Genomic DNA, 24,641 nt, shown 5'->3' with positions numbered 1-24,641 from the left:
TGTAATAAAAGCAATTATAATTATTATTATAATTATTTATGAATATAATAATAAGTATAATTGCGTTTATGTCTATGTTTTGCATATATTTCTGTCCCGATTAAACCCCGGTTAACTAACCGGCTGTTAACGGAGACATAAAGTACCGGCCCTTAATATACTAATTTTGCAATTTGCCATTTGCATTGTGCACTAATTTTAGAATATCTTGAGTTCTAATTGTTGGATTTAAGTTTAGTAAACGTTTTTTTTCTTCGTTTTTTATTAAGGAACAAATTTTACTTGAATTTGAAACATATTTTTTTATCTTGTTTAGTTTATGAGCCAGAGCCTTATAAACAATTAAATTGTTTATAACAATTTTTTGACCACTCGGATCAAAATCCACCCTCGAAATTCGTAATCAGCAGCCAAAAATCCATAAGAAACTGTTAAGTTTTTCCATCAGAATTGAAAAGGGCACGGTGACCCCTCTGGCGCCTAGACTATCTAGTAAAACATAATAGGTATATCTTAGGCTAATAAATTGAGGATTTAAGTCGGAGATTGAGCCTAAAATAACACCAGTTACACCCGTAGCGGCCAAGAATGGGGTTCGATTGAAATAGTCGTATTATGTAGTTTACTGAATTATACAGGGTGGTTCATCTTATTCGACTCGGTCTCTGTACGGAAAACCACTTGATATTTAGAAAAAATTTCTTTACAGAAATTTACAGATCCTTTAATACTACAATCTATAATTAATGTGAATTATACAGGGTGTTCCAAAAAAGAGTGGTATATCAAAGTTATATTTTTTCTTATGAATGCCATATATCTGATGACATTACTGAATTGGCCTTAAAAAATAAGCTATACTTTTATAAGGGTTCCCTATACCTAAATACAGGGTGTTCTGATTTATTTCGATTTTTATGAAAATGTAAGGTTTTAGAAAAAATAAATATCTACGAATTTAAGAATCAGTAACAAATTATTTCTTGGATCTTAATAATAGACTATTTAGTTTACTCAAACAAATGCCTACTGCAACAAATTTTTATACAGGGTGGTCAAAATATGAGATTATTCTATTAACAAATTCAGGCTGTAATAACTTATTTATTTTAAATGGTACACCCTGTATCTTACTAGTCTATCGCGTAAAAAATTTACTTATCTTTCAATTTATATTAGGGTTTCCTATACCTATCTTTTTACAGGGTGGTCAAAATATTAGATTGTTCTATTAACAAATTCAAGCTGTAATAACTTACTTATTTTAAATAGAACACCCTGTATCTTACTAGTCTGTCGCGTAGTAAATTTACTTAGCTTTCAATTCTTATTAGAGTTTCCTATACCTATCTCCCTTCATTTTTCAAATATTTAAAGATCTCCTAATTTGTAAGCTTTAAAAATTAGAATAAATTACCTATGTCGTGGTTATGTACAACACATCACCAACACCGGCAATATACTTAAATATCTTAGTCAAGATACTTTCGTTAATAAAATTCACATTTTTATCATTTAATCACACAGAGTGTTCTTATTTTAAATGACATACTCGATATTCTATTCTTTATAATGGAAGATATTTAAAATCTCTTCAATTCCATGTAAACATTCTCAATACACATGTTATTCTGTAAATATAAATTCCCATGTTATTCTGTAAATACCCATTTTTACATATTTTTGTATAATAGGCTCGTTTTCGTCATAGTAGCCATTGCATTTAATTGTTTGTAATTGCGATCCAAAGATTCAAATAAAAGGTGGGATTCTTAAATTTACTTAATAACCGTTAGTTTAAGATATGGAAAATACTTATACGGAATGAAATATTATTTAAATATCTTCCAGAATACGGCATATAATATAGGGTATGCAGTTTATTATAAACATATTATTCAATGTCACATGTAGGCCACAATCAACTAAAATAATACAACACTCTGTGTGATTACATGATAACAATGAAAATTTTATTAACGACAGTATCTTGTCTAAGTATATTGCCGGTGTAGGTGATGTGTTGGACATAACCACGACTTAGGTATTTAATTCTAATTTTTAAAGCTTACAAATTAGGAAATTTTTAAATATTTAAAAAATGAAGGGAGTTAGGTATAGGAAGCTCTAATAAGAATTGAAAGCTAAATAAATTTTCTACGCGATAGACTAGTAACATACATTTAAAATAAGTAAGTTATTACGGCTTTAATTTGTTAATAGAACAATCTAATATTTTGACCATCCTGTAAAAAGATAGGTATTGGAAACCCTAATACAAATTTAAAGTTAAGTAAATTTTCTACGCGATAGACTAGTAAGATACATGGTGTTCCATTTAAAATAAGTAAGTTATTACAGCTTGAATTTGTTAATAGAACAATCTCATATTTTGACCACCCTGTAAGAAACTTTGTTGCAGTAAGCATAAGTTTAAGTAAAGTTTCTTACAGGGTGGTCAAAATATGAGATTGTTCTATTAACAAATTCAAGCTGTAATAACTTACTTATTTTAAATGGAACACCATGTATCTTACTAGTCTATCGCGTAGAAAATTTACTAAACTTTAAATTTGTATTAGGGTTTCCAATACCTATCTTTTTACAGGATGGTCAAAATATTAGATTGTTCTATTAACAAATTAAAGCCGTAATGTAAGGTTTTACAAAAAAAGAAATATTTACGAATCTAAGAATCAGTAACAAATTCCTTCTTGGATCCTAATAATAGACTATATTATAGTCTATTATTAGGATCCAAGAAGGAATTTGTTACTGATTCTTAGATTCGTAAATATTTCTTTTTTTGTAAAACCTTACATTTTTATAAAAATCGAAATAAATCAAAATATCCTATATTTAGGTATAGGGAATCCTTATGAAAGTATAGCCTATTTTTTTAGGTCAATTCAATAATGTTATCAGATATAGGGCATTCCATAAGAAAAAATATAACTTTGATATACCACTCTTTTTTGGAGCACCCTGTATAATTCATATTATTTTGAGATTGTTGTATTTATAGCCCTGCATATTCCTGTGAAGAAATTTTTTTAAAATATCAAGTGGTTTTCCGTACAGACACCGATGCGAATAAGATAAACCACCCTGTATAAACAAAATATCAATAAAACTGTTAAAACTATAAAATTCTCAATAATTTCCCTTTTTCTTCCAAGTTCCCATCTTCTTCTTATAAGTACATTTTTTTTACTTCTATCTGGAATTTTATTTCCTGTCTAGCATTTCCCGTAAAATATACACTGCGCGTCAGAGAAAACGGGCACCTCAAAAATGGGTCATTTTTGATGTTTCGTATCTCCTAAACTTGTTGTCCGATTTAAGTAATTTTTCTATTATGTTATAGCCTTATCCTTTAGCAATATAGCTGTAATAATATTGTTGCTAAACAGGTAAATTTTCATTGTATACCGAGTGTACTAATCAAACTGTGTTTTTTTCTCAAAGTTCGCAACACCCTCTGGAATATTCTAGCATCTATAAAATACTGAAATTAAAACCCAAATATAGCCTCAGGTTTTCTTAACATTGTGTTTTTTGGTTGATTCGCTTCTGTTGGATAATAAAATAGTTAGGTACTTTAACAACTAGCAACGTTGTTTATCAATAGAGGGTGTTTCTAAATAAGTGCGACAAACTTTAAGGAGTAATTCTGCATGAAAAAATAATGACAGTTTGCTTTATAATCATATGTCCGCAAATGCTTGGTTTCCGAGATACGGGATGTTGAATTTTTTCTTACAAACTGACGATTTACTTATTGCTTTAAAACCGGTTCAGATATGCAAATGAAATTTGGTGGGTTTTATGATCGGTAATACGGGTAATATGATCGGTCATATTATCCGTATGCGCGCCAATGGTGAATATAAAACTCTTAATTGCATGTCAAAAAATGGGCAAAAACTGTCTCTTAAAATCTACCAATTTTCATTTGCATACCTCAACCGGTTTTAGGTCAATAAATAAATCGTCAGTTTGTAAGAAAAAATTGAACATCCTGTATCTCGGAAAAGAAGCATTTGTGGACATATGTTTATAAGGTAAACGGTCATTATTTTTCATGCAGAGTTACCCCTTAAAGTTTGTCGCACTTATTTAGAAACACCCTGTACTGATGAAGAACATGGCTAGTTGTTAAAGTACCTAACTTTTGTTCTATCCAACATAAGCAAATAAATCAAAAAACAGAATGTTAAGAAATCCTGAGGCTATAGTTGTATTTTATTTCCAGTATTTTATAAATGCTATAATATTCTACAGGGTCTTGCGAACTTTGAGAAAAAAACACAGTTTGATTCGTACACCCGGTATACAATGAAAACTTACCTGTTTAGCAACAATATTATTACAGCGATATTGTTAAAGAATCAGGCCATAAAATATTAAAAAAATAACTTAAATCGGACAGCAGGTTTAGGAGATACGAAACATCAAAAATGACCCATTTTTTTGGGTGCCCGTTTCCTCTGGTGCGCAGTGTATTTTCTTATTATTTAGCTTGACATTTACTAAAATGGCCTCGTTTTTCTTAATATTTTTCATTTCGACTTTCCCATCTACACTTTTAATTATTTTATAATCTTTTTTTACAGTGTATGATGCTTCTGGAAGATACTCCGGCCAATTTTTCTTCGGAAACGACTACTGGCTAGGATCGATGACCCTGTGCGAAGAACTAACCAAAAAGAAATGGAATGCAGCGGTACCACCGTTTAGAGTTCAATTCTATATTGCAAAAGTGCGGATAAATTTGAACCATCAAGATACACCGGTAGTAGGTGCTATTTTTCATATTTAAATGACATGTGTCAAAAATAATTCCTTATATACAAGGTGTAACAAAAAGGTGGGTCATAAATTAAATCACATATTATGGTAAGTACCAAAAATAGTTCGATTGAACATACCTTAGTACAAACGTGCACATAAAAAATTAAAGCCCTTTGAAGTTACAAAATTAAAATCGATTTTTTAAATATATTAAAAACGGTTAATAGAGATTTTATATTGAAAATGGACATGTACCTTTCTTATGGCAAGAATATCTTAAAAAAAGATAACAGTCAAATTTGTGAATCGCGTAAAAATAATATTTTCAAAATATCTCGATAAAACCTGGCTTATCGAAAAAGTAGGTACTATGAGGCAAAAGGTTTAAAAACATTGTGTGTAACTAATGGTACGACAATAATAATTTAAATTTAACGTACACAAATATTTTTAATGGGGTTCAAAGGAACAAAACCCCCATCAAATTTTTATGGGGTGCACAAAGTTCACTGTTTTTTAATGTTCCTGTCATAAAAATGGAACATGTCCATTTTCAATATACAATCTCTAACAGTTTCCGATATATTGGAAAAAATCGATTTTCATTTTGTAATTTCAAAGAGCTGTAACTTTTATTGTGCATGTGTCTTTTTTTGTACTAAGGTAAGTTAGGTTCAATCGATCTATTTTTGGTCCCATAATATGTAATTTAATTTATGACCTGCCTTTTTGTTACACCCTGTATACCTGGAATAACGATTTTAAGTTAGTAGATCAAAATACTCAGACTAATCTTATCAATTAACATAGTTTAGTATGTAATATGGATTTTTAAACGTCTTGAAAAAGTTCTTTGTCAATGCCTGATTTGATTCGTCCTGCCTACTATTTTCTTTTTTTATTCCTCAGTATTTTCTTTGTATGTCTTATTATTATTATGATGTGAACGAAAAGATTAATCCAGAACAAGCTAGCTTCAAACCTTGATAGCTTTGTTAGAATGAGATTCTAAACCTTACACAGTTCATAGAGAACGGTTTTTAGAAACGAATGTTTACTGGAGCTTTTGTCATAAACAGTCTTTTGTTTACCATTGCAACCTACTTACCAAGGTATACCATCTTACTAAAGACTTCCACCTAAGGAACAGTGTCAAAGGTATGTTGCAGAATAGAACATTCTACGTGTCACTGCAAGGTAAGAAGAGTTATTGGAGGCACCAAAAGAACAGTTTAACTCAAGGCAGTGTGTTGTCGAAGGTATAACAAAGGTACTAAAAGAAACGGAAAGGGAGTGCTGCCCGACGGTTGTGACCCATTAAAAAAAAATAAGCGAAAATACTAAAGAGCTGATAGGTAAAATAACTCAGATTATGGAAAAATATGACTCCAACTAGACAACAATGAAGAAATCAAATAAAAATATTCACCGATTCATCAAAATTACATAAGAGAAGACGATACAAGAAAAGTAGATAAAATAATTAAAGGAAAGAAAAGTTTAAGTTTTGAGGCGAAACACGAACAACATAGTCATCAATAATATGTACAAAGCAAACATTGAAACATTACTACAGATAGAAACGAATTCCTCAAAGTTATCGAGAAAGAAAATCAAGATCAGCCACTGCCCAAAATCACAAATCACGGATCACTATTTATGCCAGAAATAACAGCCTACGAAGTCAAAAGGACACTTTTAGAGATAAAAAATAAGAAATCCTCTGAAGATGACGGAATAGGGATGGAAGCGATGAAGTTAGGTGGAAATAAAATTATTCAGAATTTGCATAAACATCTCACCGCATGCATCTACCAAGGAAAACCCCCTTCCCCATTAAACAATGCAGTAATTGTTTTGCACACCTTTCCTCATTGTACCTTCAGGTTCTACGTCTTTACCCTTTTTTTAAGTCACCTCTTTTTCAGACCAGACAGCTGAATATTGGAGAATGTCTTCCAGAGTCCTGTGGAAGACAAGAGGTGAGGTCTCTACTTACGTTAGAACAAAATGGGGCAACTTCCGTTACTATAGCGGGTATTCGTAAAGTACCTGGTGACTATTCACTGCTCTCGGATATCAAGGTTCATCTACTTGGGTAAGTACAAGAGATTATATCAAGGTCTTGTCTCTTTACATAGAAATCTGGACCAGAGTATAAATTTGCGACGTAAACTACGTTTAACCATGAATGTTTGTCATAATTTGACCAACAAGTATATTTTGGTCTACTAAATGTCCCTTCTTTTGTAGAGGAACGTGTCTAGCTTTATTCTTTATAATATTAACAGCTTCAGTAGTCGATTATTCCAAAATATCAAGCGATCAAAGACTAAGTGCGAAGAAACTCCAGTCAGACAACAACAACATTGCCAATTATAACCATGGAGACATACCAAATGGAGCTGTCGATCTAAACATTGAAGCAAAAAAGAAAGATACAAAAAAGACGGGTAAGCTTTTATATTTCAAGATATAAGTGTTTAGTATTATTATTTTTTCCAGGTCTGCTATTGAAACTTCTTCTATCCTTTTCGGCTGTTACAAATGGCAGGAAAATTTTGTCGGTACAACACATATCTCTGGAATCTATCAAATGCATTCATGGCTTACGATTCTTCTCGATATCCTGGATAATATTGGTTCACAGCTACTTGGAACTGTTTGCAGTTAGTGACAATAAGAATCTAAGAACTCTTACAGAGAGAAGGTTTCTCTATCAGACCATTTCTAACGCTACCTTTTCTGTCGACACCTTTTTCTTCATAAGGTAATTATGAATACATCTGAATACTGATTTATCTGTCTTATTTAAAGGGTACATACCCCCGTTAAGGTAGGCAAAATACCCTCACTTCCAGAATTGAAATTTTTTACGTTCTATGTGATTAAAAAAAGGGGAAACCCCCTCCCAAGTAGCAATTTTTCGGCGCATTGGTTGTCAGTACAAACAAATGCACTGTATATAACGTTGCCCGAGAGCATTTTAAGTTGTTTCGGCCAACGTCCCCTATCCCGACTGACATTGCGATGTTACAACTTTAAGTAATACCTTTAGTTACACGGGCAACTAATTTATTACCATTGTGACAACTACATATCACAGTTCAGTTTTTTCAACAATCGCAACGACTTAAAAACGTTATAATGCTAAACTAATTTACGCCCTGGCCGACTCTGAAGTTGTCTGTCACGACCCTAGGTGTTGTTCTAGGTGTGTGACACCTTTGCGGCAACTTCAGAAGGAGAAAAAAATTTACTTTATAACCTTATTTTTTTCTTATTATTATATGTTTTCTTTTGCTGGAAATTTTCGATTTATTTAACAACCTGTTTGTTTGTTTTTTTAATAGCTGGTTTCCATTCCATTGTCCACTGTTTTATCAGTAGATTTGATAACCTTAATCTTTCAATCTTTGTATCAGCTTTGCTAGACGGGGTTGCCTGCTAGACGGGGTTGCCAGGTCAGTTTTTACTCTTTCAGTAGTTTTGCTTTCACAAAATCAGTAGATTCTTTTTAGGCCATGTAAATACAGTATACTTATACAGGAATCTGCATATCCGTGTTAACTGTCCAAGAGGAATTCCAAAAAATTGGAAACCTAATTATTCCAAAACAACAACTGGTAATTACCATTTTTTAGCTAAAATCTACTAAATCAAAAACTAAAATATACTTAAGGATTTTTGGGATATATTTGGGATTTTTGATAATAAAAACAACAGCTAACTTAAGGAGAAAGGCACAAAATGTCGCCCGTTAAAATGTTCAATGTATTTTAAATGTTTTCATTTTTTGCGAATCCTGAGAAAACTAATAAGTATTTTGAAAAATTTAAACGCAGAAGGAAAGATTACGTTATTACCGAGGACCGAAAGTCCCTGAAAACTTCTATAATGTTTATTTTAATAAGTTACAGGGGTGAAAAAAAGACAAAATGTAGTGTCATTTTAATTCCAAATATCTCATTCAAAAGAAACTTTTTGGTTTTTCTAAATAATGCAGACTTTCATTCTGCGTTTAAATTTTTCAAAAATACTTATTATAGTTTCCTCATGATTCGAAAAAAATGAATAGGTACATTTAACAACTAGAATATTTTGTCATCCACTAATTTTAACAGCTGCATGTCTGGATCAAATTCTTCAAACAATTGTTTCGCATTTAACATTAGAAACACGTGAACACAACATTTTGTGTTTTGCAAAGTTACATATGTTTAGATATTTTAGTTTTCCATCGTTAGCTTCTAATAGGCTCACCGAATGCCAGAACTCTTCAATAACACCTGAAATACTGCTTGCACTGTTACTTGAAATCTGCAAGTTTGTTACACAAGAATCCAGTTTCCAGTTTCATTTCTCTGTAATATTCATCATCTACGTCCTGAATCTTATTTTCGGTAATGACCTAATTATTCTGAATCTTATTTTCGGTCTTATTTTCGGATTGGGAAATTGTAACCAAATGTGTGAAAATTAATTTAGAAATGGGGTAAATACTATTAAAAAGCAAATTTTATTTTAGTCATAACAAAATATTGAAATATAACAAAAATCTACTAAACAATATTACCTACTAGAATATTTTAAATAATATCAAAAATCTACCAAAAAAGTAGAAATCTCCAAAATGTGGCAACGCTGTTAAGGAGAATGCTACACTTTTGACACTGGTCACATGACCTCTCTGTCACCCAATAAGAGGGTGCGTTCTAAAATGGTTGGGATAGTCAGCGCGGCCGGGCTTGGTTGGCGATTGGACTTCTAAGTTGTCTTATCGGTCTAGGGTTGGTAATAAGGTATTTTTTTAGTAATAAGGTAATATTGTTTAATTCACCATTTTGGTTTTACTTGAGATTTTTGGGATGTAAAGAAAATGAAAATACAGAATATAAAAAATGATACCTTTTTCTGATACCTTTAAAAGCACCATCAATACATTAAATTTATACCGAACATCTTTAACATAAATTTTAACTTTTATATTAAAATTTGGATTTTTTTAAATTTGCATATTTTTTGTCAAAAATGTCGTAAAAAAGTAGCGCGTGTGTTTTTTAAAGGTGAAATATCCATATTTGACGGTAATCTGAGATGCGTTTATAAATTTTCAGATCAGGTAATTTTGTTTAAGTCCTTTATGTATTTATATAAATTTAAATACCTAATACGATGTCAAAATAGTTACCATTTTGGTTTTCGCATTCACCATACAGGTGTTAAAAATATAGGTAAAAAAACATAACTAGTCTGACTCCTTGAGCAACCATTGCACGCGCAGGTTCTTTTTATAGTCGCTTCAGTTGTCTTATGCAACGCTTACGAAACGATGTTGCTTCATAGGAGGTTGCCTAGGCAACGTCAAGACAACTCAAAAATCGTCCACCAAATTAGTGCAGAATAGGGTCGTCTTCTAGGCAATAACAACGTTGTAACAAAACGTTGCCACGCGGTAGACAACGTTGTCGCGTCGACAAATTGCTACTTGGGCTCCCTCCTGCCGTCATATTTTTTTTGGGTAGGAAGCAATAAATTTAAACATTTCAAAAAATTTATCCTTATAGTTGATTCTTTTACAAACTATGTCTATTTTTTATAGAACCGTAGGTTATGTAAGTGTAAATAACCTCAAAATGCATCTGTTTTTTCTAAAAAAGTGTATAACTCTTTTTAGAGATGGCTGTAGGACTATTCTTTTCTATTTTGTGTAGTTTATCAAAAACTAAATATAATTTTCCAGATTTCTCCGTAAGGTGTGTCACCTTGAAAAACCAGAAAAACTGGTTTTTAGAGGGTTTTTGGGGTTTTTCCCATTTTATAGACTTCAAAATAGATCAAAACAAGATTTTTCCAGGATATTTACCGGGTGTCCACTTATATTTTCTCCATTTTAACTGCCTATAACTTCTAAACGGCTCAAGATAAAAATATGCGGTTTTCACTGAAATGTTTTATTTTAGTAAAAGTTTTGTCTGAATCGATTGAATTTTTTATATCGCTTTCAAATACGAAAAAAAAAATGGCGGATTTTTGAAAAAAAACGTTGTTGACTTTTTTTAATGGAACACCCAGTATATTTTTTTGTAAATTTAAATAAAGGCCATTCACCTATCCAGCGATATAAAGTTTTTTAAAATCGGTTGTCAAATCACTGAGTAATTAATTTTTAAAATGAGAGGTGCAACGTGGATATCACATAACATATCCGTACCTCAGATCAAAACTGTATTAAGTCCAAAATTTCAGTTTTTTACTTTTTTAGCTCACTGGGCTTAAAATTTTGCGTTCTATTCACTGGTGTTACTTATTCGTTGTTTCGACTGAAATTGGCCAAAATAGCCTTGTATGAACAGTATTAAGTCCACACTTCACTTAGAGCAAAACAGTATTTTCTGCACTTCAAATGTATTAAATCCAAAATGGTGTATACGTTTCCCAGGGCAAAACCATATTATGTCCAACAAAATATATCATGTCCCACATAATGCAATTCAGGCAAAGCATTAAGTCCACAATCTTTTAAAATTTGGCAAGTATATGCCTCAGAGAGCACAAATTCACCGACAATTTTGAAATCATGCGGCAACGATAGATACAAAAAGACAGTTTTTATGTTCTTATTTTGAAAAAACCTGTATCAAAAGAAAAAGAGAACGAACAGGTGCTCAAGCTAGCCATTGTAACTGGAAATATTTTTTTACTATTGAAGAAAAGAGACTCTAGATATTTCTCAATCTATTGTTAGATGTTCACTTGAAAAAATGCAAACAAGTGGAATTTTAGAATGTGACAAAAGAGGAAAGCAGCCATCTAAAAATAAAGTAAAGAGTGAGGTAGAGGATAGGATTCATGTGCATATAATGGCCTATCCATATCCATATGAAAAATCAGATTATAGTCGAAGAAGGACGGCGAACAAATATTTAGGAGGTCACTAAAATATTTCTACAATGTTTAGGTTGTTTTAGGAAGAATAAGATTAAAAAAACATTCCTTCGGGCGAAGTAGACAAAGAATGGTTTTACAATCACATTTTTAATACAGAATTTAATTTATCATTAGCTGTTCCTTCAAAAGACACTTGTGATAAATGTGATGAATTTCTAATCAATCTAAGCATTGATTATAGACACGGATCCGTGTCTATAATCATTGATCTAAGATAGTCAACGTCTGAAGCTGAGTGAGAAACATCACAAGTGCATGGTACAAATTGGAACAAATAGACAAGGAGATGTTCTTCAATAGTCCTGGACAAAAAGTTTTAACGATAAATTTACAAAAATGTCTTCTTTGCCCAAAGCTAACTGATCCTCAAAATTTTTACCGTCTAAAACTCTGGTATTTTAATTATTCAATTTATGATTCAACGGAAAAACAGGCGAACTGTCTAATGTGGGATGAATCGATTGCTCAAAGCACAACTTCTATTGTTATTTGGACCAATAATTGCTCATCCCAAAACCGGAACTTACAAATGATTATGTGCTACTTTTATCTAATTTAGGGATATCCACATATTATAAAAGAAATCACTCATAAATTCCTTTTGCGAGGGCATACGCACATGGAGGTGGATAGTATACACTCAGTTATAGAACGAGAGGCTAAAAATGCCATAATTTTCAAATTAATATTTACTCCATAGGATTGGTTACAGTTGGCTAAAATTTTTGGAAAAAAAAAATATTTCAAAGTGTATGAAATGGCAATTTCTAATCTTAAAGACTTTAACAAACTGTGCAATTCTTACGATTCGCCGTTTTAAAATAAAAATAAAACTGAGAATAATGAAAAAAATTTAATTTCACAAACAGTGTGTATATAATTCAGAATTCAGACAAGAAAATCCTGGGATTCTGTACCTTAAAACAGATTTCGATTTGGAATTTAAGAGTGTAGACTTAACCGAAGAGTTGGTAGAAGAAATCATCAATCTGTAGAAGATTCTCTGATTTCGTTGAGAGATACCTTAAATCCTAAAAGTACTAAAAAATTCAATGGTTTTCTGCTAAAGTGGGTTCCAGCGAGGATTCACGATTTTTTTCAGACTCTAGTGCATAAAGACACAATTCAAATTACTGATATAGCGGCAGTAGCCCTGCATTTGTTAAGTTATTAATTATTTTTTTATGGACTTTAAAAAGTTATTGTTAATTTTTTAGTTAATAAAGTACAGTTGCGTTACAACCATTTCTGTTTTTTTTTAATTCGACTTTTTAAGTAGTTTTTTTAGTACTCGTATTAATGGTTTTGTTACAAATACGTCCGTATAATATTTTTAGTTCTTTATATCCAAACATTTCCTTAATTTTGTAAAATAATTATGATATTTTTCGTAATAGAGCTCCGTCTTTGCCATATGCTAGGTAGCAAAATTAATATTAAATCACAGTCAAAAATTTATTTTTCAGAGCGAAAATGTGTTAAGTCCATTTTTACAAAAACAGTAATTTTCAAAAAATTTCCTTTTTACTGGTAAAAAGAACAATGATAATTATTCACATTTATAAGAATTTGCTAAATAAAATTTAATGTATTAAATGGAAAATGTTACAAAACATTAAAAATAATTTTTATTTTCGCTCTCCTGTAAAATTTACATTTTGTGACTTAATACACTTTTGTTCTGAGGTACGGATATGTGATTTCCACATTGTATCTCTCATTTTAAAAATTAATTGCTCAGTCATTTGACAACCGATTTTAAAATTTTTTATACCGCTGGATAGGTAAATGACCATTTTTTCAAGTTACAAAAAATATACTGGATGCTTAAAAAAAAAGTCAAAAACGTTTTTTTTCAAAAATCCGCCATTTTTTATTTAAAAGCGATATAAAAAATGGTCACTTACCTAAAAACTTGAAAAAACGGTTATTTACCTATCCAGCGATATAAATTTTTTTAAAATCGGTTGTCAAATGACTGAGCAATTAACTTTTAAAATGAGAGATGCAATGTGGAAATCACATAATAATATCAATTTGCTTAGTTATGTTATTTAGGTATGTGATATCCATGTTGCACCTCTCATTTTAAAAATTAATTACTCAGTGATTTGACAACCGATTTTGAAAAACTTTATATCGTTGGATAGGTGAATGACCTTTCTTTCAATTTACAAAAAATATACTGGGTGCTCTATTAAAAAAAGTCAACAACGTTTTTTTCAAAAATCCGCCATTTTTTTTTCGTATTTGAAAGGGATATAAAGAAGTCAATCTATTCAGATAAAACGTTTACTAATATAAAACATTTCAGCGAAAACCGCATATTTCTATCTTGAGCCGTTTAGAAGTTATAGGCAGTTAAAATGGGGGAAAATATAAATGGACACACGGTATTATAATTTGAAATAGGTAATTGATTTCTTTGAGACATGCAAAAATTTGGCGTAATACGTTCAAACTACCCTAAACCACGATTTCGGGGTTTTTAAGGGTTTTTGCTAAGTTAATCAAATTTTTTTAGATCGATAAAACCTGAATAAATGTGTAAAAATCTTTTACGTGTTTTATGTGATATTTTATCCCAAGACCCCTCCGTCCCCAACAAACGTCATTTTTAGAGTGTACATAAGATGGGAATGCATTTTTTTTTTGAAAAAAGTGTATATCATTTTTTGGGAAATAGCAGCAGGTCTGTATTTTTTATTTTGTAATTTTTTTTAAAAGTATATTTTTTTTTGTAAGGTGCATCACCTTGAGATACCAGATAAATTGTTTTTTTTTGGTTTTTGGGGGATTTTCTCCATTTTATGTTTTATAGACTTCAAAATAGTTCAAATTAAGGTTTTTTTATAGCTTATATATAATTTGAAATAACTTTTAGAACATTCAAAAATTGGGGGTAACACTTTCAAACCCCCTCCCCCCCACAAAACGTCCAAAACACCCTACGTTTCTGGGAGTTTGAACGTGTTTCTTCCATTTTTAAATATCCTAAATGACTCAGTTAGTTTAAACTATACCCTATAAAAAAACCTGATTTGAGCTATTTCTAAGTCTATAAAAAAACCACTAAGAACCAGTTTCTCGGGTTTTTGAATGCTATTTAATTTAATTTAATTTAATTTTTTTGAATTATTAATTGAATAGTCACGCCACGTGGCATGCCCTTGCTGAAATGAAAGTGAGTCCGGCTATTACATATACATATTATTAAATCATTGTACAGCGATAATGTAGGATGTGTCAAGATTGGCACACAACTATCTGAAGGAATAAAAATAGAAAAAGGACTGAAGCAAGGGTGTAGCTTGTCACCGTTGCTATTTAACATATACTTGGAAGTCGCTTTAACATAATGGAAAAGAAGTTGTGGACTAATGGGAATCCTCATCGGAGATGACTGCCTGTTTAACATTCACTTTGCTGACGATCAAGCAGTACTGGCACAAGCGCACAAGATTCGTATCACATGGAATTCATGTTGTCCCGCCTTTATTCAGACTACAAAAAATGGGGATTAAGTATAAATATAGAAAAAACGAAATATCTAGTCGTGAATTCTGACGCACACTTTGAAATACTAATAAAAGAGAACACATCGAATAAACAGGTTGAAGAATTCAAATATCTGGGAGTTGTAATAAACACAGAAGGCCTAGGCAACAAAGAAATCCAAATGTGAGTTGAACAAAGTAGGAAGGTAGTAGGTTGCTTGAATTCCATGTGGTGGGATAAAAATATATCCAGAACTACAAAATTAAGAATAGGGAAGTCATTTGTGGAATCGGTGCTAATGTATGGAAGCGAAGTCTGGACATTAACAGCAGAGTCTAGAAGAAGGATCAATGCTGTAGAAATGGACTACATACGTAGAAGGGCTGGAATCTCCCGATTGGACAGAGTACGTAACGAAGAAATAAGAAGAAGGATGCAGACACACGATACAGCGGTAGACCGGCTCGAGAGAAAAAGCCTAAAATGGTTCGGTCACTTAGACTGGACGACCAACGATGGCCAAAGAAACTACTGAAATGGAAACCCCCAGGTAGGAAGAAAAGGAGAAGACCAAAACTATCCTAGAATGACACGATAAGGAAGGCCATGGAACACCGAGATTTGAAAGAGGAAGATGTCCAGGATAGAAATATATGGCGGTTAAGTGTGGGGATGCGGCGTCAGCCGATATGACACCCCGTATATAAATAACAACAAAAAAATAGGGAGTAGAGCAGTGGCGTGCGGTGACTTTTTTGAAAGGGGAAGCGATTCAATAAGGATATAAAAATATTTTCTTAAGGGTCGAGGGTAGAGCCACTTCCCACCTGATAACACTTTGATGCGCAGGGGCTCTCTATCAGCAAAGTAGTTAATTATTATGTGAGACGTCCTGCGTACAAGGACTCACACACTAAATCCGTGACGCGTGAGGCACTCTATTCCCGCTATTTCTAGTGACTAGTGACCTATCATTGATCTGTATTGCTAGCTCGGGCCTTGAGTCCTCGCGCCGGGCTTGGTTTTCTAAAGAAGAATTCTATTTAAAAAAAATATACTCCGAGGCATTTTCCACAACACACAACTTTCACTAAAATGACACTTATTTATACTCGAGGTCTATTCTCCTATCAACTTCTGATAATTGTTGAATGCAGTCTTTTTCAATGGATAATAGGGCTAACTTTCAAAGTCTGTCTTCGCTTGTTGAATTTCTTTTAAACTCTTAATTTGAAACTCTTAATGCATCTTAATACTGCAAAACTTCGTTCAACTGATACACTTGTGGCTGGGATAGTTGGTAGTACTAATTCACACAACTTGACCACTTCACAGAGTGACTTGTTTAAACCAGTAGTTATAAAGAAATCCCAGATTTCTGGGTATTTCTTTATCATTAATGTCAGTTGTTTCATAAATGACACTTAACTGAGAATGCAAAGCTGGGATATCAAAAAATTTTCATTATTTAATCGTAATGAAATAAATTCCTCTGTGGGAAATTTTGATGAATTATAATTTAGAAATATTAAGATTATATATATAATTCTACAAATTTTAAATCGTTAAAATTTTGAAAGCTAGAATTCATTTGTTGTAGAATATTATCAAAAGGTCTCTTTGTTTCCTATGTATTCTCTGTCTCTCTGTCTCCGAAATTATCAATCTTCATTATTTTTCTTTCATATTCAAACCCCATGTTCAGTTTTATCCCAAATATTTTTAAACTGCTCTCGTTTTTTAAATTATCGTATTAATAAAGTCATCAATTTGTCTTATACAAAATGCAATACCATTTGATTTCTGTAAAATGTCAAATAAAAGATCAGTAAAAGGAAAAATCTCTGCAAAAAATTTAAATCGAAATATTTTTTAAGCGAATGTATGTAATACCTAATCACCCCTTAGCAGCAGTAACAGTCGGAGCATCTCACTTTCGCGAAGGCGATAGGATAAGCGCTTCCATGGTACCAAAATTCGCGCGACGGGTGCGGCCATTGAACCCTGACCACTTTTTAAACGGGAAAACTTTATGACAAGCGGCGATTTTGAGATGCGCTTCTGTCAGGAGTGGACCGAATAGTTGAATTGTGTGCATATTGAGTTCGTTCGTACGCGATTAATTTTTAATATTTTTCAATGCCTATTGCCTGGGTAATATGTAGATTACTTGGATTAGGGAAAATTTTTTATTATTAAATATTATTTAATAATATATTTTCTTATATCGACGTATAAATAGGGAAGCGGCGCTTCCCCCGCTTCCATGGACCGCACGCCTCTGGAGTAGAGTGTTAAAATTGCGCTGTCTTATTGAATTCTGGGAGTAAGGGCATTTTGCCTATCTTAACGGGAGGTACTCGGTAGCTAACTGTTCCCATTTTACTTACATCTTCTTTCCTTTTAGTGGTCTCCTAGTGACGCTAACTTATTTTCGTACCGCAGTAAAGAAGAACAGCTTGCCAGAACCACCGAAACCTATTCAACACACCATCGGCAGATTTTTTATAATGATTATCTACCGAATAATAAGACTAACACCAGCATATGGATTTGTGTTGGTTCTAAACGAAATAGTGATGAGATATTTGCACTCCAATTCCGTTTTCTCTCCAGCTATCATAGATCACATCAGCTGCGACCGCTACTGGTGGCGCAACCTACTCTATATCAATAATTTCTTTCCTCAGAATGAGTTTTGCATGCTGTGGTCTTGGTATATGGCCAACGATACGCAGTTTTACGTGATTGCTTGTATACTATTGCTGGTAGCAGTTCGGTGAGTACAATATTGTATACTTATATTTTGAAAAATATAACACAACTTTGCATCCTAACAAAATCGAATCATATATGAATATAATGCTAGCAAAAGAATTGAAGAAGTATTCGATATAGTAGTATGTGTAAACTTATAAATTTTCCCATTCATTTCTGTTCGGTGTTTTTGCATCCATTCGTGGCCATCAAGCGCTAGATGTCATCAGTCCATCTGGTTTGACGTCTGCATCTACTTCTCTTACATGCTCTTGATCGTCATTCAATAATTCACTTCGTCCAACGGTTGCCTTACAACACGAGAAAGTTAAGGAATCAGTTCAAAGGCAACTGAATCAAAATTTAATTTGGGAAAATGAGAATGTCGATGAGGGCTTAAATAAAATCGTAACAACAGTAAAAAAATCTGTGTGAGAAATTTACAAGGCAGGTCAGAGCTAAAAAAGCAGGTTGGATGACAGAAGACATATTGGATTTGATGGAACAACGGCGACTAGCGAAAAACAACGAAACACTTTATAACAGGATACAAAAAGAAATTCTACGTAAAATACAAGAAGCAAAGAGTCAACATCTAGCCAAACAGTGTTATGACATTGAAGAACTTGAAAACAAATACGACACGTTTAACATGTAGGTATAAAAAAGTGAAAGAAGCGGCTGGTATCTTCAATAAGAAACAAACTGTATTGCTACAAGATGAACATAGTAAAGTAATATTTGAAGTAGAGGACAAACTTAAAGAATGGGAAAATTACGTTACGAACCTATTCGAAGACGATAGGAGTAGTTCACCTCCCGATATTACTAACTGCGACGGACCCCTAATAACACGCTCTGAGGTAATAAAAGCCATACAACCATCAAAAAATGGCAGAGCGAGTGGTCCTAATGAAATTTCAAGTAAAATATACAAGCTTATGAATGATAGCAATGTTTTAGAGGCTATAACTTCGTTTTTCAATACCATTTATACCAGCGGACAACTTCCTAATTGTTGATCTAATTCACTGTTTATAGCTCTACTTAAGAAGACAACAGCAAAAATCTGTGCTGATTATAGAACCATCAGTTTGTTAAACCATTTATTGAAAATTTTTCTGAAGGTAATACATGGTCGTATCTACAATAAATAATGTCAGGAATACCTGGATGACACACAGTTTGGTTTCCGTAACGGGTTTGGAACGAGAGAGGCATTGTTTGGAATGAACGTACGTGCTCAAAAATGTCGAGATATATCTGTAGACATATACTGTTGTTTTATTGACTTCCAAAAGGCATTTGATCGTGTTAAAGATTCTATATTGATCGAAGCTCTAAAAGACATAGGCTTGGACGGCAGAGATGTTCGAATAATTGCAAATTTATACTGGAATCAAACAACGTCAGTTTTAGTAGATGGTGTGTAATCACAGGCTCTTAATATTAAAAGAGGTGTACGGCAGGGATGCCTCTTGTCACCCCCGCTTTTTAACGTTTACTCCGAAAGAATATTCAGAAAAGCACTTTCTGAAAAACAAGAAGGAATACGGTGAAGTCATCAATAATTTGCGATATGCGGACGATACAGTACTCCTAGCTTTTAGTCGAGAAGATCTGCAAATACTACTTGATAGTGTCGTTGAGAGTTGTAGGTCTGGATCTGAACATACGGAAAACCAAAATACTCGTAAGAAGTAAACAGCAGCATATAAAACCGTCTATATATGTAAATAATACCAAACTTGAGCAAGTTGATAAAATCGTTTACCTGGGACAGCAACTAAATTGTAACGCAGAAAGTCACGGCAAAATTAGATCTAGGATAGAGCAGGCTAGAGCCACTTTTAGAAGGATGTCCAAGGTGTTACGTAACAGAGACCTAAAATTGGCATTGAGGATCCGCCTACTTCGCTGCTACGTGTTCTCGGTCTTACTTTATGGTGTCGAGTCCTGGACTGTAAATAAAATCGGTCTAAATCGCCTTGAGGCTTTCGAAATGTGGTGCTATAGAAGAATTTTAAAAGTTTCGTGGGTGGAGAAGATTCGAAACTCCACAATACTAGAACGCCTCAGCAAGACTACTGAGATCATAAAGAGCATCAAGCAGAGAAAGCTAGAGTACTTGGGACATGTAATGAGAGGTCCCAAATATAGGTTGTTGTAAAATATTATGCAAGGAAAAATAGCAGGCAAACGCAATCCAGGACGAAGAAGAACGTATAAGTTCTTCTGTGAAGAATCTGCGATCTGTGAAGAACTTGCGAGATTGGTATGGTGTTGATATAAGCATGCTATTTAGGGTGGCAGTGAATAAAATTAAGGTAGCTATGATGGTAACCAACGTTCTGAAAGGACATGGTACATGAAGAAGAAGAACGTTTGAAGAACTCTGAGTTGAAGTTTGTGGATTATGTTGTTGTTAAAATGCCATGTTTTAGTTCCATATATATACTGATAGAAGGTTTGTCTTTAAAGCATGGGGTAAGTTTGAATTAAATACTGTTTGTAATCAACCAAATGTTGCTCATGCTAAAGAATATCTTCCATTTAAACCAGCCGTTAGGTTAAACTGTGACAATTCGATTTTTTGTCTTAATATATACGACTAAACTTTTTCTATATTATTAATTATTATTGTCCAGAGTTTATATCCTCAGTTATTATTATATTCCCAGTATTATTATACATTATTTAATTAAAAACCTTTCTACCATATAACGGTGTAAGGTTTCTATTACTTTTTATCAAATGTCTTTCATTCTTGACGGCTTTTGGTCTACATCTTTGCATCTGCTCCTGTTACTCATCTTCTCTCTTTCCGATTAATTCATCCCATATCTGTCATGATCTTCACTTTTTATCCAGTATAAATGAACCCCCCAACTCAGAGTCTCTGTTCTATAAACTCCAATTTGGATTATATTTTTAAGTCATTCGTTATATCTATGTTCCTTATTCTACCCTTTTTGGTAGAACCTTTAACTTTTCTTAAACACTTTATCACTGTAGCCTGTATCCTGTTCCTTTGACGATCCGTTAGTACCCATGATTCGCTGCCAAAATTCAGAACAGTTCTATAAATTGTTTGAAAAAACATTAATTTTTGTATTCCGTTGATATTCCTTTTCTGCATATAAATTTTTTGTTCACTGTATGATATCTACAGTTGTTGCGCTTTCTCCACTCTGCTTTTAATTTCTGCCTCTAGAGATCCAGTGCCTTCTATTATTACACCTACGTATATAAAAGTTTTTACTTATTCCATTTTTGATTCTTCAATTTCTATATTAAGTTCTACTCTTGTTTCTTCTATATGCAAAGCTTTTGTTTTATTAATATTTATATTCATTCCGTTTTCAGTCAGTAGTTCTTTCCACATTTCCAAATTATTCTGAAGTACTTTTTTAGTTTTTTGCAATTTGCACTAAATAGTCACCAAATACTCATTCCGAGTTTCTACTCTCCCTACATTCAGCTTTTTACTCCTTGTTGTACATTTTTAACAATAATTTCATCAATAAATGTTATAAAAAGTGTTGGGTAAGTGCTCCTCCCTGTCTTAAATCTCCATTTATTGTAAACGTATCTGATGTTAAATTATTAGACCTACTAATTACGGCATTGTTGTTCTCACTCTATATTTTTGGTATCATTCTTTGTAACTTGTCCATTCATTTTTCTGTATTGGTACTTTATCGAAGGTTTTTTCTATGTCAAAAAATGCCAAGTCTCTTTTATTTTTCTCCTGCAGCGCTTTTTGGGTTATCTGTTTTAAAGTAAATATTTAAAATGGTATTATTAACCAAACTTTGTTGACCAGGTCGGTTGAGATCACATTTAGCTTTCGATTTATACAACAATTTGTTCATTTTCAGCAAAAATAACTACGTAAAATTGGCAGGCGTGGGTATTGCCTTATTGATGGCTGCTTCCTGGATTACAACCTTCATCATCGCCATGAAATGGAACTATGTAGCAAGAGTCGAAGAACCTTTCGCACTTTTTGACCAACTTTACGACAAGCCATGGTTAAGAATAGGTCCATATCTTATAGGAATGGTGGTGGGATACTATTTGTTTAAGGTATAAGTATAACAATAAGTTCATGATCGTCATACCTAACACTAACCCATTTTAAGTCTATTGCAGGACGTGGGCTTCCCCTGTTTGTATCCAGAATGCACGGTATTGTGCAGTATGAATCCAATTCTTTGTTATCTTTCGCATATCATCTTTCCATCGTGTAGATGTTCTTTCTGTTTCGTCTATCTTCTTGGTCTCCATTAGGTTAACTTGCATATCTACCTTACATCCTTCATAGGTGCCACGTGGCCAGTCCATCTCCATTTCAGTCATTTATCTTTTGTTTTTATGATCGATAATTTTCTGGGTCAGTTTTACGTCCTATTTTATATCCTTTTTTATGTACATACCAGAATCGTTTCAGCCTTATTCAATTTAGACGGTATTGACTCTTGACATAAACATATTTAAAAAGTTCTTGCATTTCGAAGATCAGAGTCTTGCCTCCATTTTTGAGGGATTCTATACGCTCTGAGCTTCGCTGGTGTCGCTCCTGGCGGATTACTATTCAACTTTCACTGGTAATTTTTAAATTTATTATTTAATTGTTATCGCTTAATATTTACAACGCTAAAAATTAATTAAATTGTAATAGATTTTAAGATTTTGCTAATCATTTTGACGTTCTATTGATGAAATATTAATTTCTTACTTCGGATACTTTCACAATTATCGTGTAGATGGCGCTCAGATTAGATAGATTAATTTATAATTACATAGGTATTAAGGAACATTAAAAAAACGTAAATTCAGTATTTAAAACGTAAGTATATTTAAGGTAAAAATATATACCACAGCTTTGACCAACTAATATTTTTTATAATAAATGTTTTTAATTTTAATTTTAAATTAATCACTTTGACATTTATGTCAAATTTCCGGTAAACGTTTACAGACTTGTCACTACTGGCGCTCGCGAATTTATAAATATCCCTTCTACGTACGAGCTCACAGCGTATAACTATTCCATCATCTATTGGTGATTTATTGTCATTCATCATTTTTCGTTCAAAACCTTGATTTAAAATACTACTGTATAGTTCTCGATAGAAATATTCCACAGTTTTTAGCAACTCAGTCCTGTTGGTTATTATTTCATCCTGTTTGTTTCATAATTTTATTATTTGACTCTTTCCAGTTTTTAATTTTCTTTGAAGTACCTTCAAGCCTATATCAAATTTTCTCAAATCTTTTCTGATTATTTTGTGCACCTTCTTGATTCATCTTCCGTATTTCTTCCTTCCGTTTCATTAGGGTTTTGGTTTCACTTGAGAATATAACTATCTTTATATCAATTAAAGGAGTCCTTGTATTTGATTTTAATTTGGTCTCAATGTATGTTTTGACGTCACTGGATTGTGTCTATGTAAGTGTGTTTCATCTTTTTTTCAATAATCGATGATTTTCCTTGTCTAGGTATATTTTTACTTTAGCACTTAAGTAAAAGAGCCTTTCACTTTTTGTGACTTTACGATAAGCCATGGTAAAGAATAAGTCCACATCTTAGGAAATAATATTAAAATAATAAATAGTGTTTTCAGATTCAAAAAACAGTTATATATAAATAATTATAAATAGTTAGTTTCTACTAATATTTTACAAAAAGTAGTGAACATGTTTCACACAGGGTTTTAGCCAGAATGATGATGACGACTAATTGAAAACGTTTTTGTAAAATACGAATGTCTATTTTTACTCTGTTTTATTTTTAAGGTTGATTGCAAGCAAAAATTTCCCGCAATAGTTGTTACCATCGGATGGATGTTGTCTTTGGGATGTCTGGGTTGTTTGGTGTATGGATTGGGAAGAGAGGGATTAGCGGTACCAACATCTGCCTTTTATGTAAGTAAATTTTAACTTTTTATGACAATACTGCATACCTTTCTGTTTTACTTATCTACCAATTCTCTAGGCAGCTTTGGGTCATTCAGCTTGGGGTCTATCGATAGCTTGGATGACTATAGCTTGTTGCAGCGGGTACGGAGGACCTTTCAACTCTATTTTGAGCTGTAAGCTGTTCTTGCCCTTAAGTAGACTCACCTATTGTGCTTATCTAGTCCATCCTGTGTTAATGTGCCTCACCAGTTTCCATCTAGATGGATCTCTTCATTTACATCAAGCCATGGCGGTAAGTCAGATCATCAAGAGTACTCTATGAAACGTTTATAAACTTTATTCTAGAGTGGATATCTTTGAATCTACTATCTATATAGAAAATCGAGAATTGTACACTGTTGCCATTACGCACCGTATCTAAGTTCTTGCTAAATCGACACAGTTTGATAGACATAAAGATTTAAGTACTGCATGTTGATTTTTACGGTTTAGTTTAATCAAATATTCAACGCAAATGTACAAAATTAACATTTTATTCTGTTACAGGTAGTAATATATTGCGGAAACCTGGTGCTTTCATATGTCAGCGCCTTCATCATATCCTTGGCGTTTGAGGCCCCCATCGTGAATTTGCTCAAAATTATATTTCATTAACTAAATTAATTTGACAGCTGTACATATATCTTAAGTAAAAATTTATAAATTTTTGATTACAT

At 32.7% G+C, this 24,641-nt stretch overlaps 1 protein-coding gene across 4 annotated transcripts in view; it reads left to right on the top strand.

Moving 5' to 3' along the window:
• LOC114327351 (nose resistant to fluoxetine protein 6-like) overlaps positions 1 to 24,633 on the top strand; it is a 44,111-nt gene extending 19,478 nt beyond the window's left edge. The window contains exons 2-10 of one of the 4 annotated variants that reach the window (XM_028275940.2): positions 4,617 to 4,795; positions 6,723 to 6,892; positions 7,048 to 7,247; positions 7,300 to 7,564; positions 17,651 to 18,022; positions 21,882 to 22,089; positions 23,803 to 23,931; positions 24,002 to 24,217; positions 24,472 to 24,633. In XM_028275940.2, coding sequence (XP_028131741.1) covers positions 4,617 to 4,795; positions 6,723 to 6,892; positions 7,048 to 7,247; positions 7,300 to 7,564; positions 17,651 to 18,022; positions 21,882 to 22,089; positions 23,803 to 23,931; positions 24,002 to 24,217; positions 24,472 to 24,579 — 1,847 coding nt within the window. In that variant the 3' untranslated portion in view covers positions 24,580 to 24,633. Of the gene's footprint in view, positions 1 to 4,616; positions 4,799 to 6,722; positions 6,893 to 7,047; positions 7,248 to 7,299; positions 7,565 to 17,650; positions 18,023 to 21,881; positions 22,090 to 23,802; positions 23,932 to 24,001; positions 24,218 to 24,471 lie in introns of those variants that run through there. The other 3 variants (XM_028275939.2, XM_028275941.2, XM_028275942.2) reach the window with 3 other exon arrangements.
• The last annotated feature ends 8 nt before the right edge of the window (positions 24,634 to 24,641 follow it).

This window comes from Diabrotica virgifera, chromosome 1, assembly GCF_917563875.1.
Source record: "Diabrotica virgifera virgifera chromosome 1, PGI_DIABVI_V3a".
Classification (NCBI taxonomy): domain Eukaryota; kingdom Metazoa; phylum Arthropoda; class Insecta; order Coleoptera; family Chrysomelidae; genus Diabrotica; species Diabrotica virgifera.
This window is presented reverse-complemented; position numbering and strand designations above follow the sequence as displayed.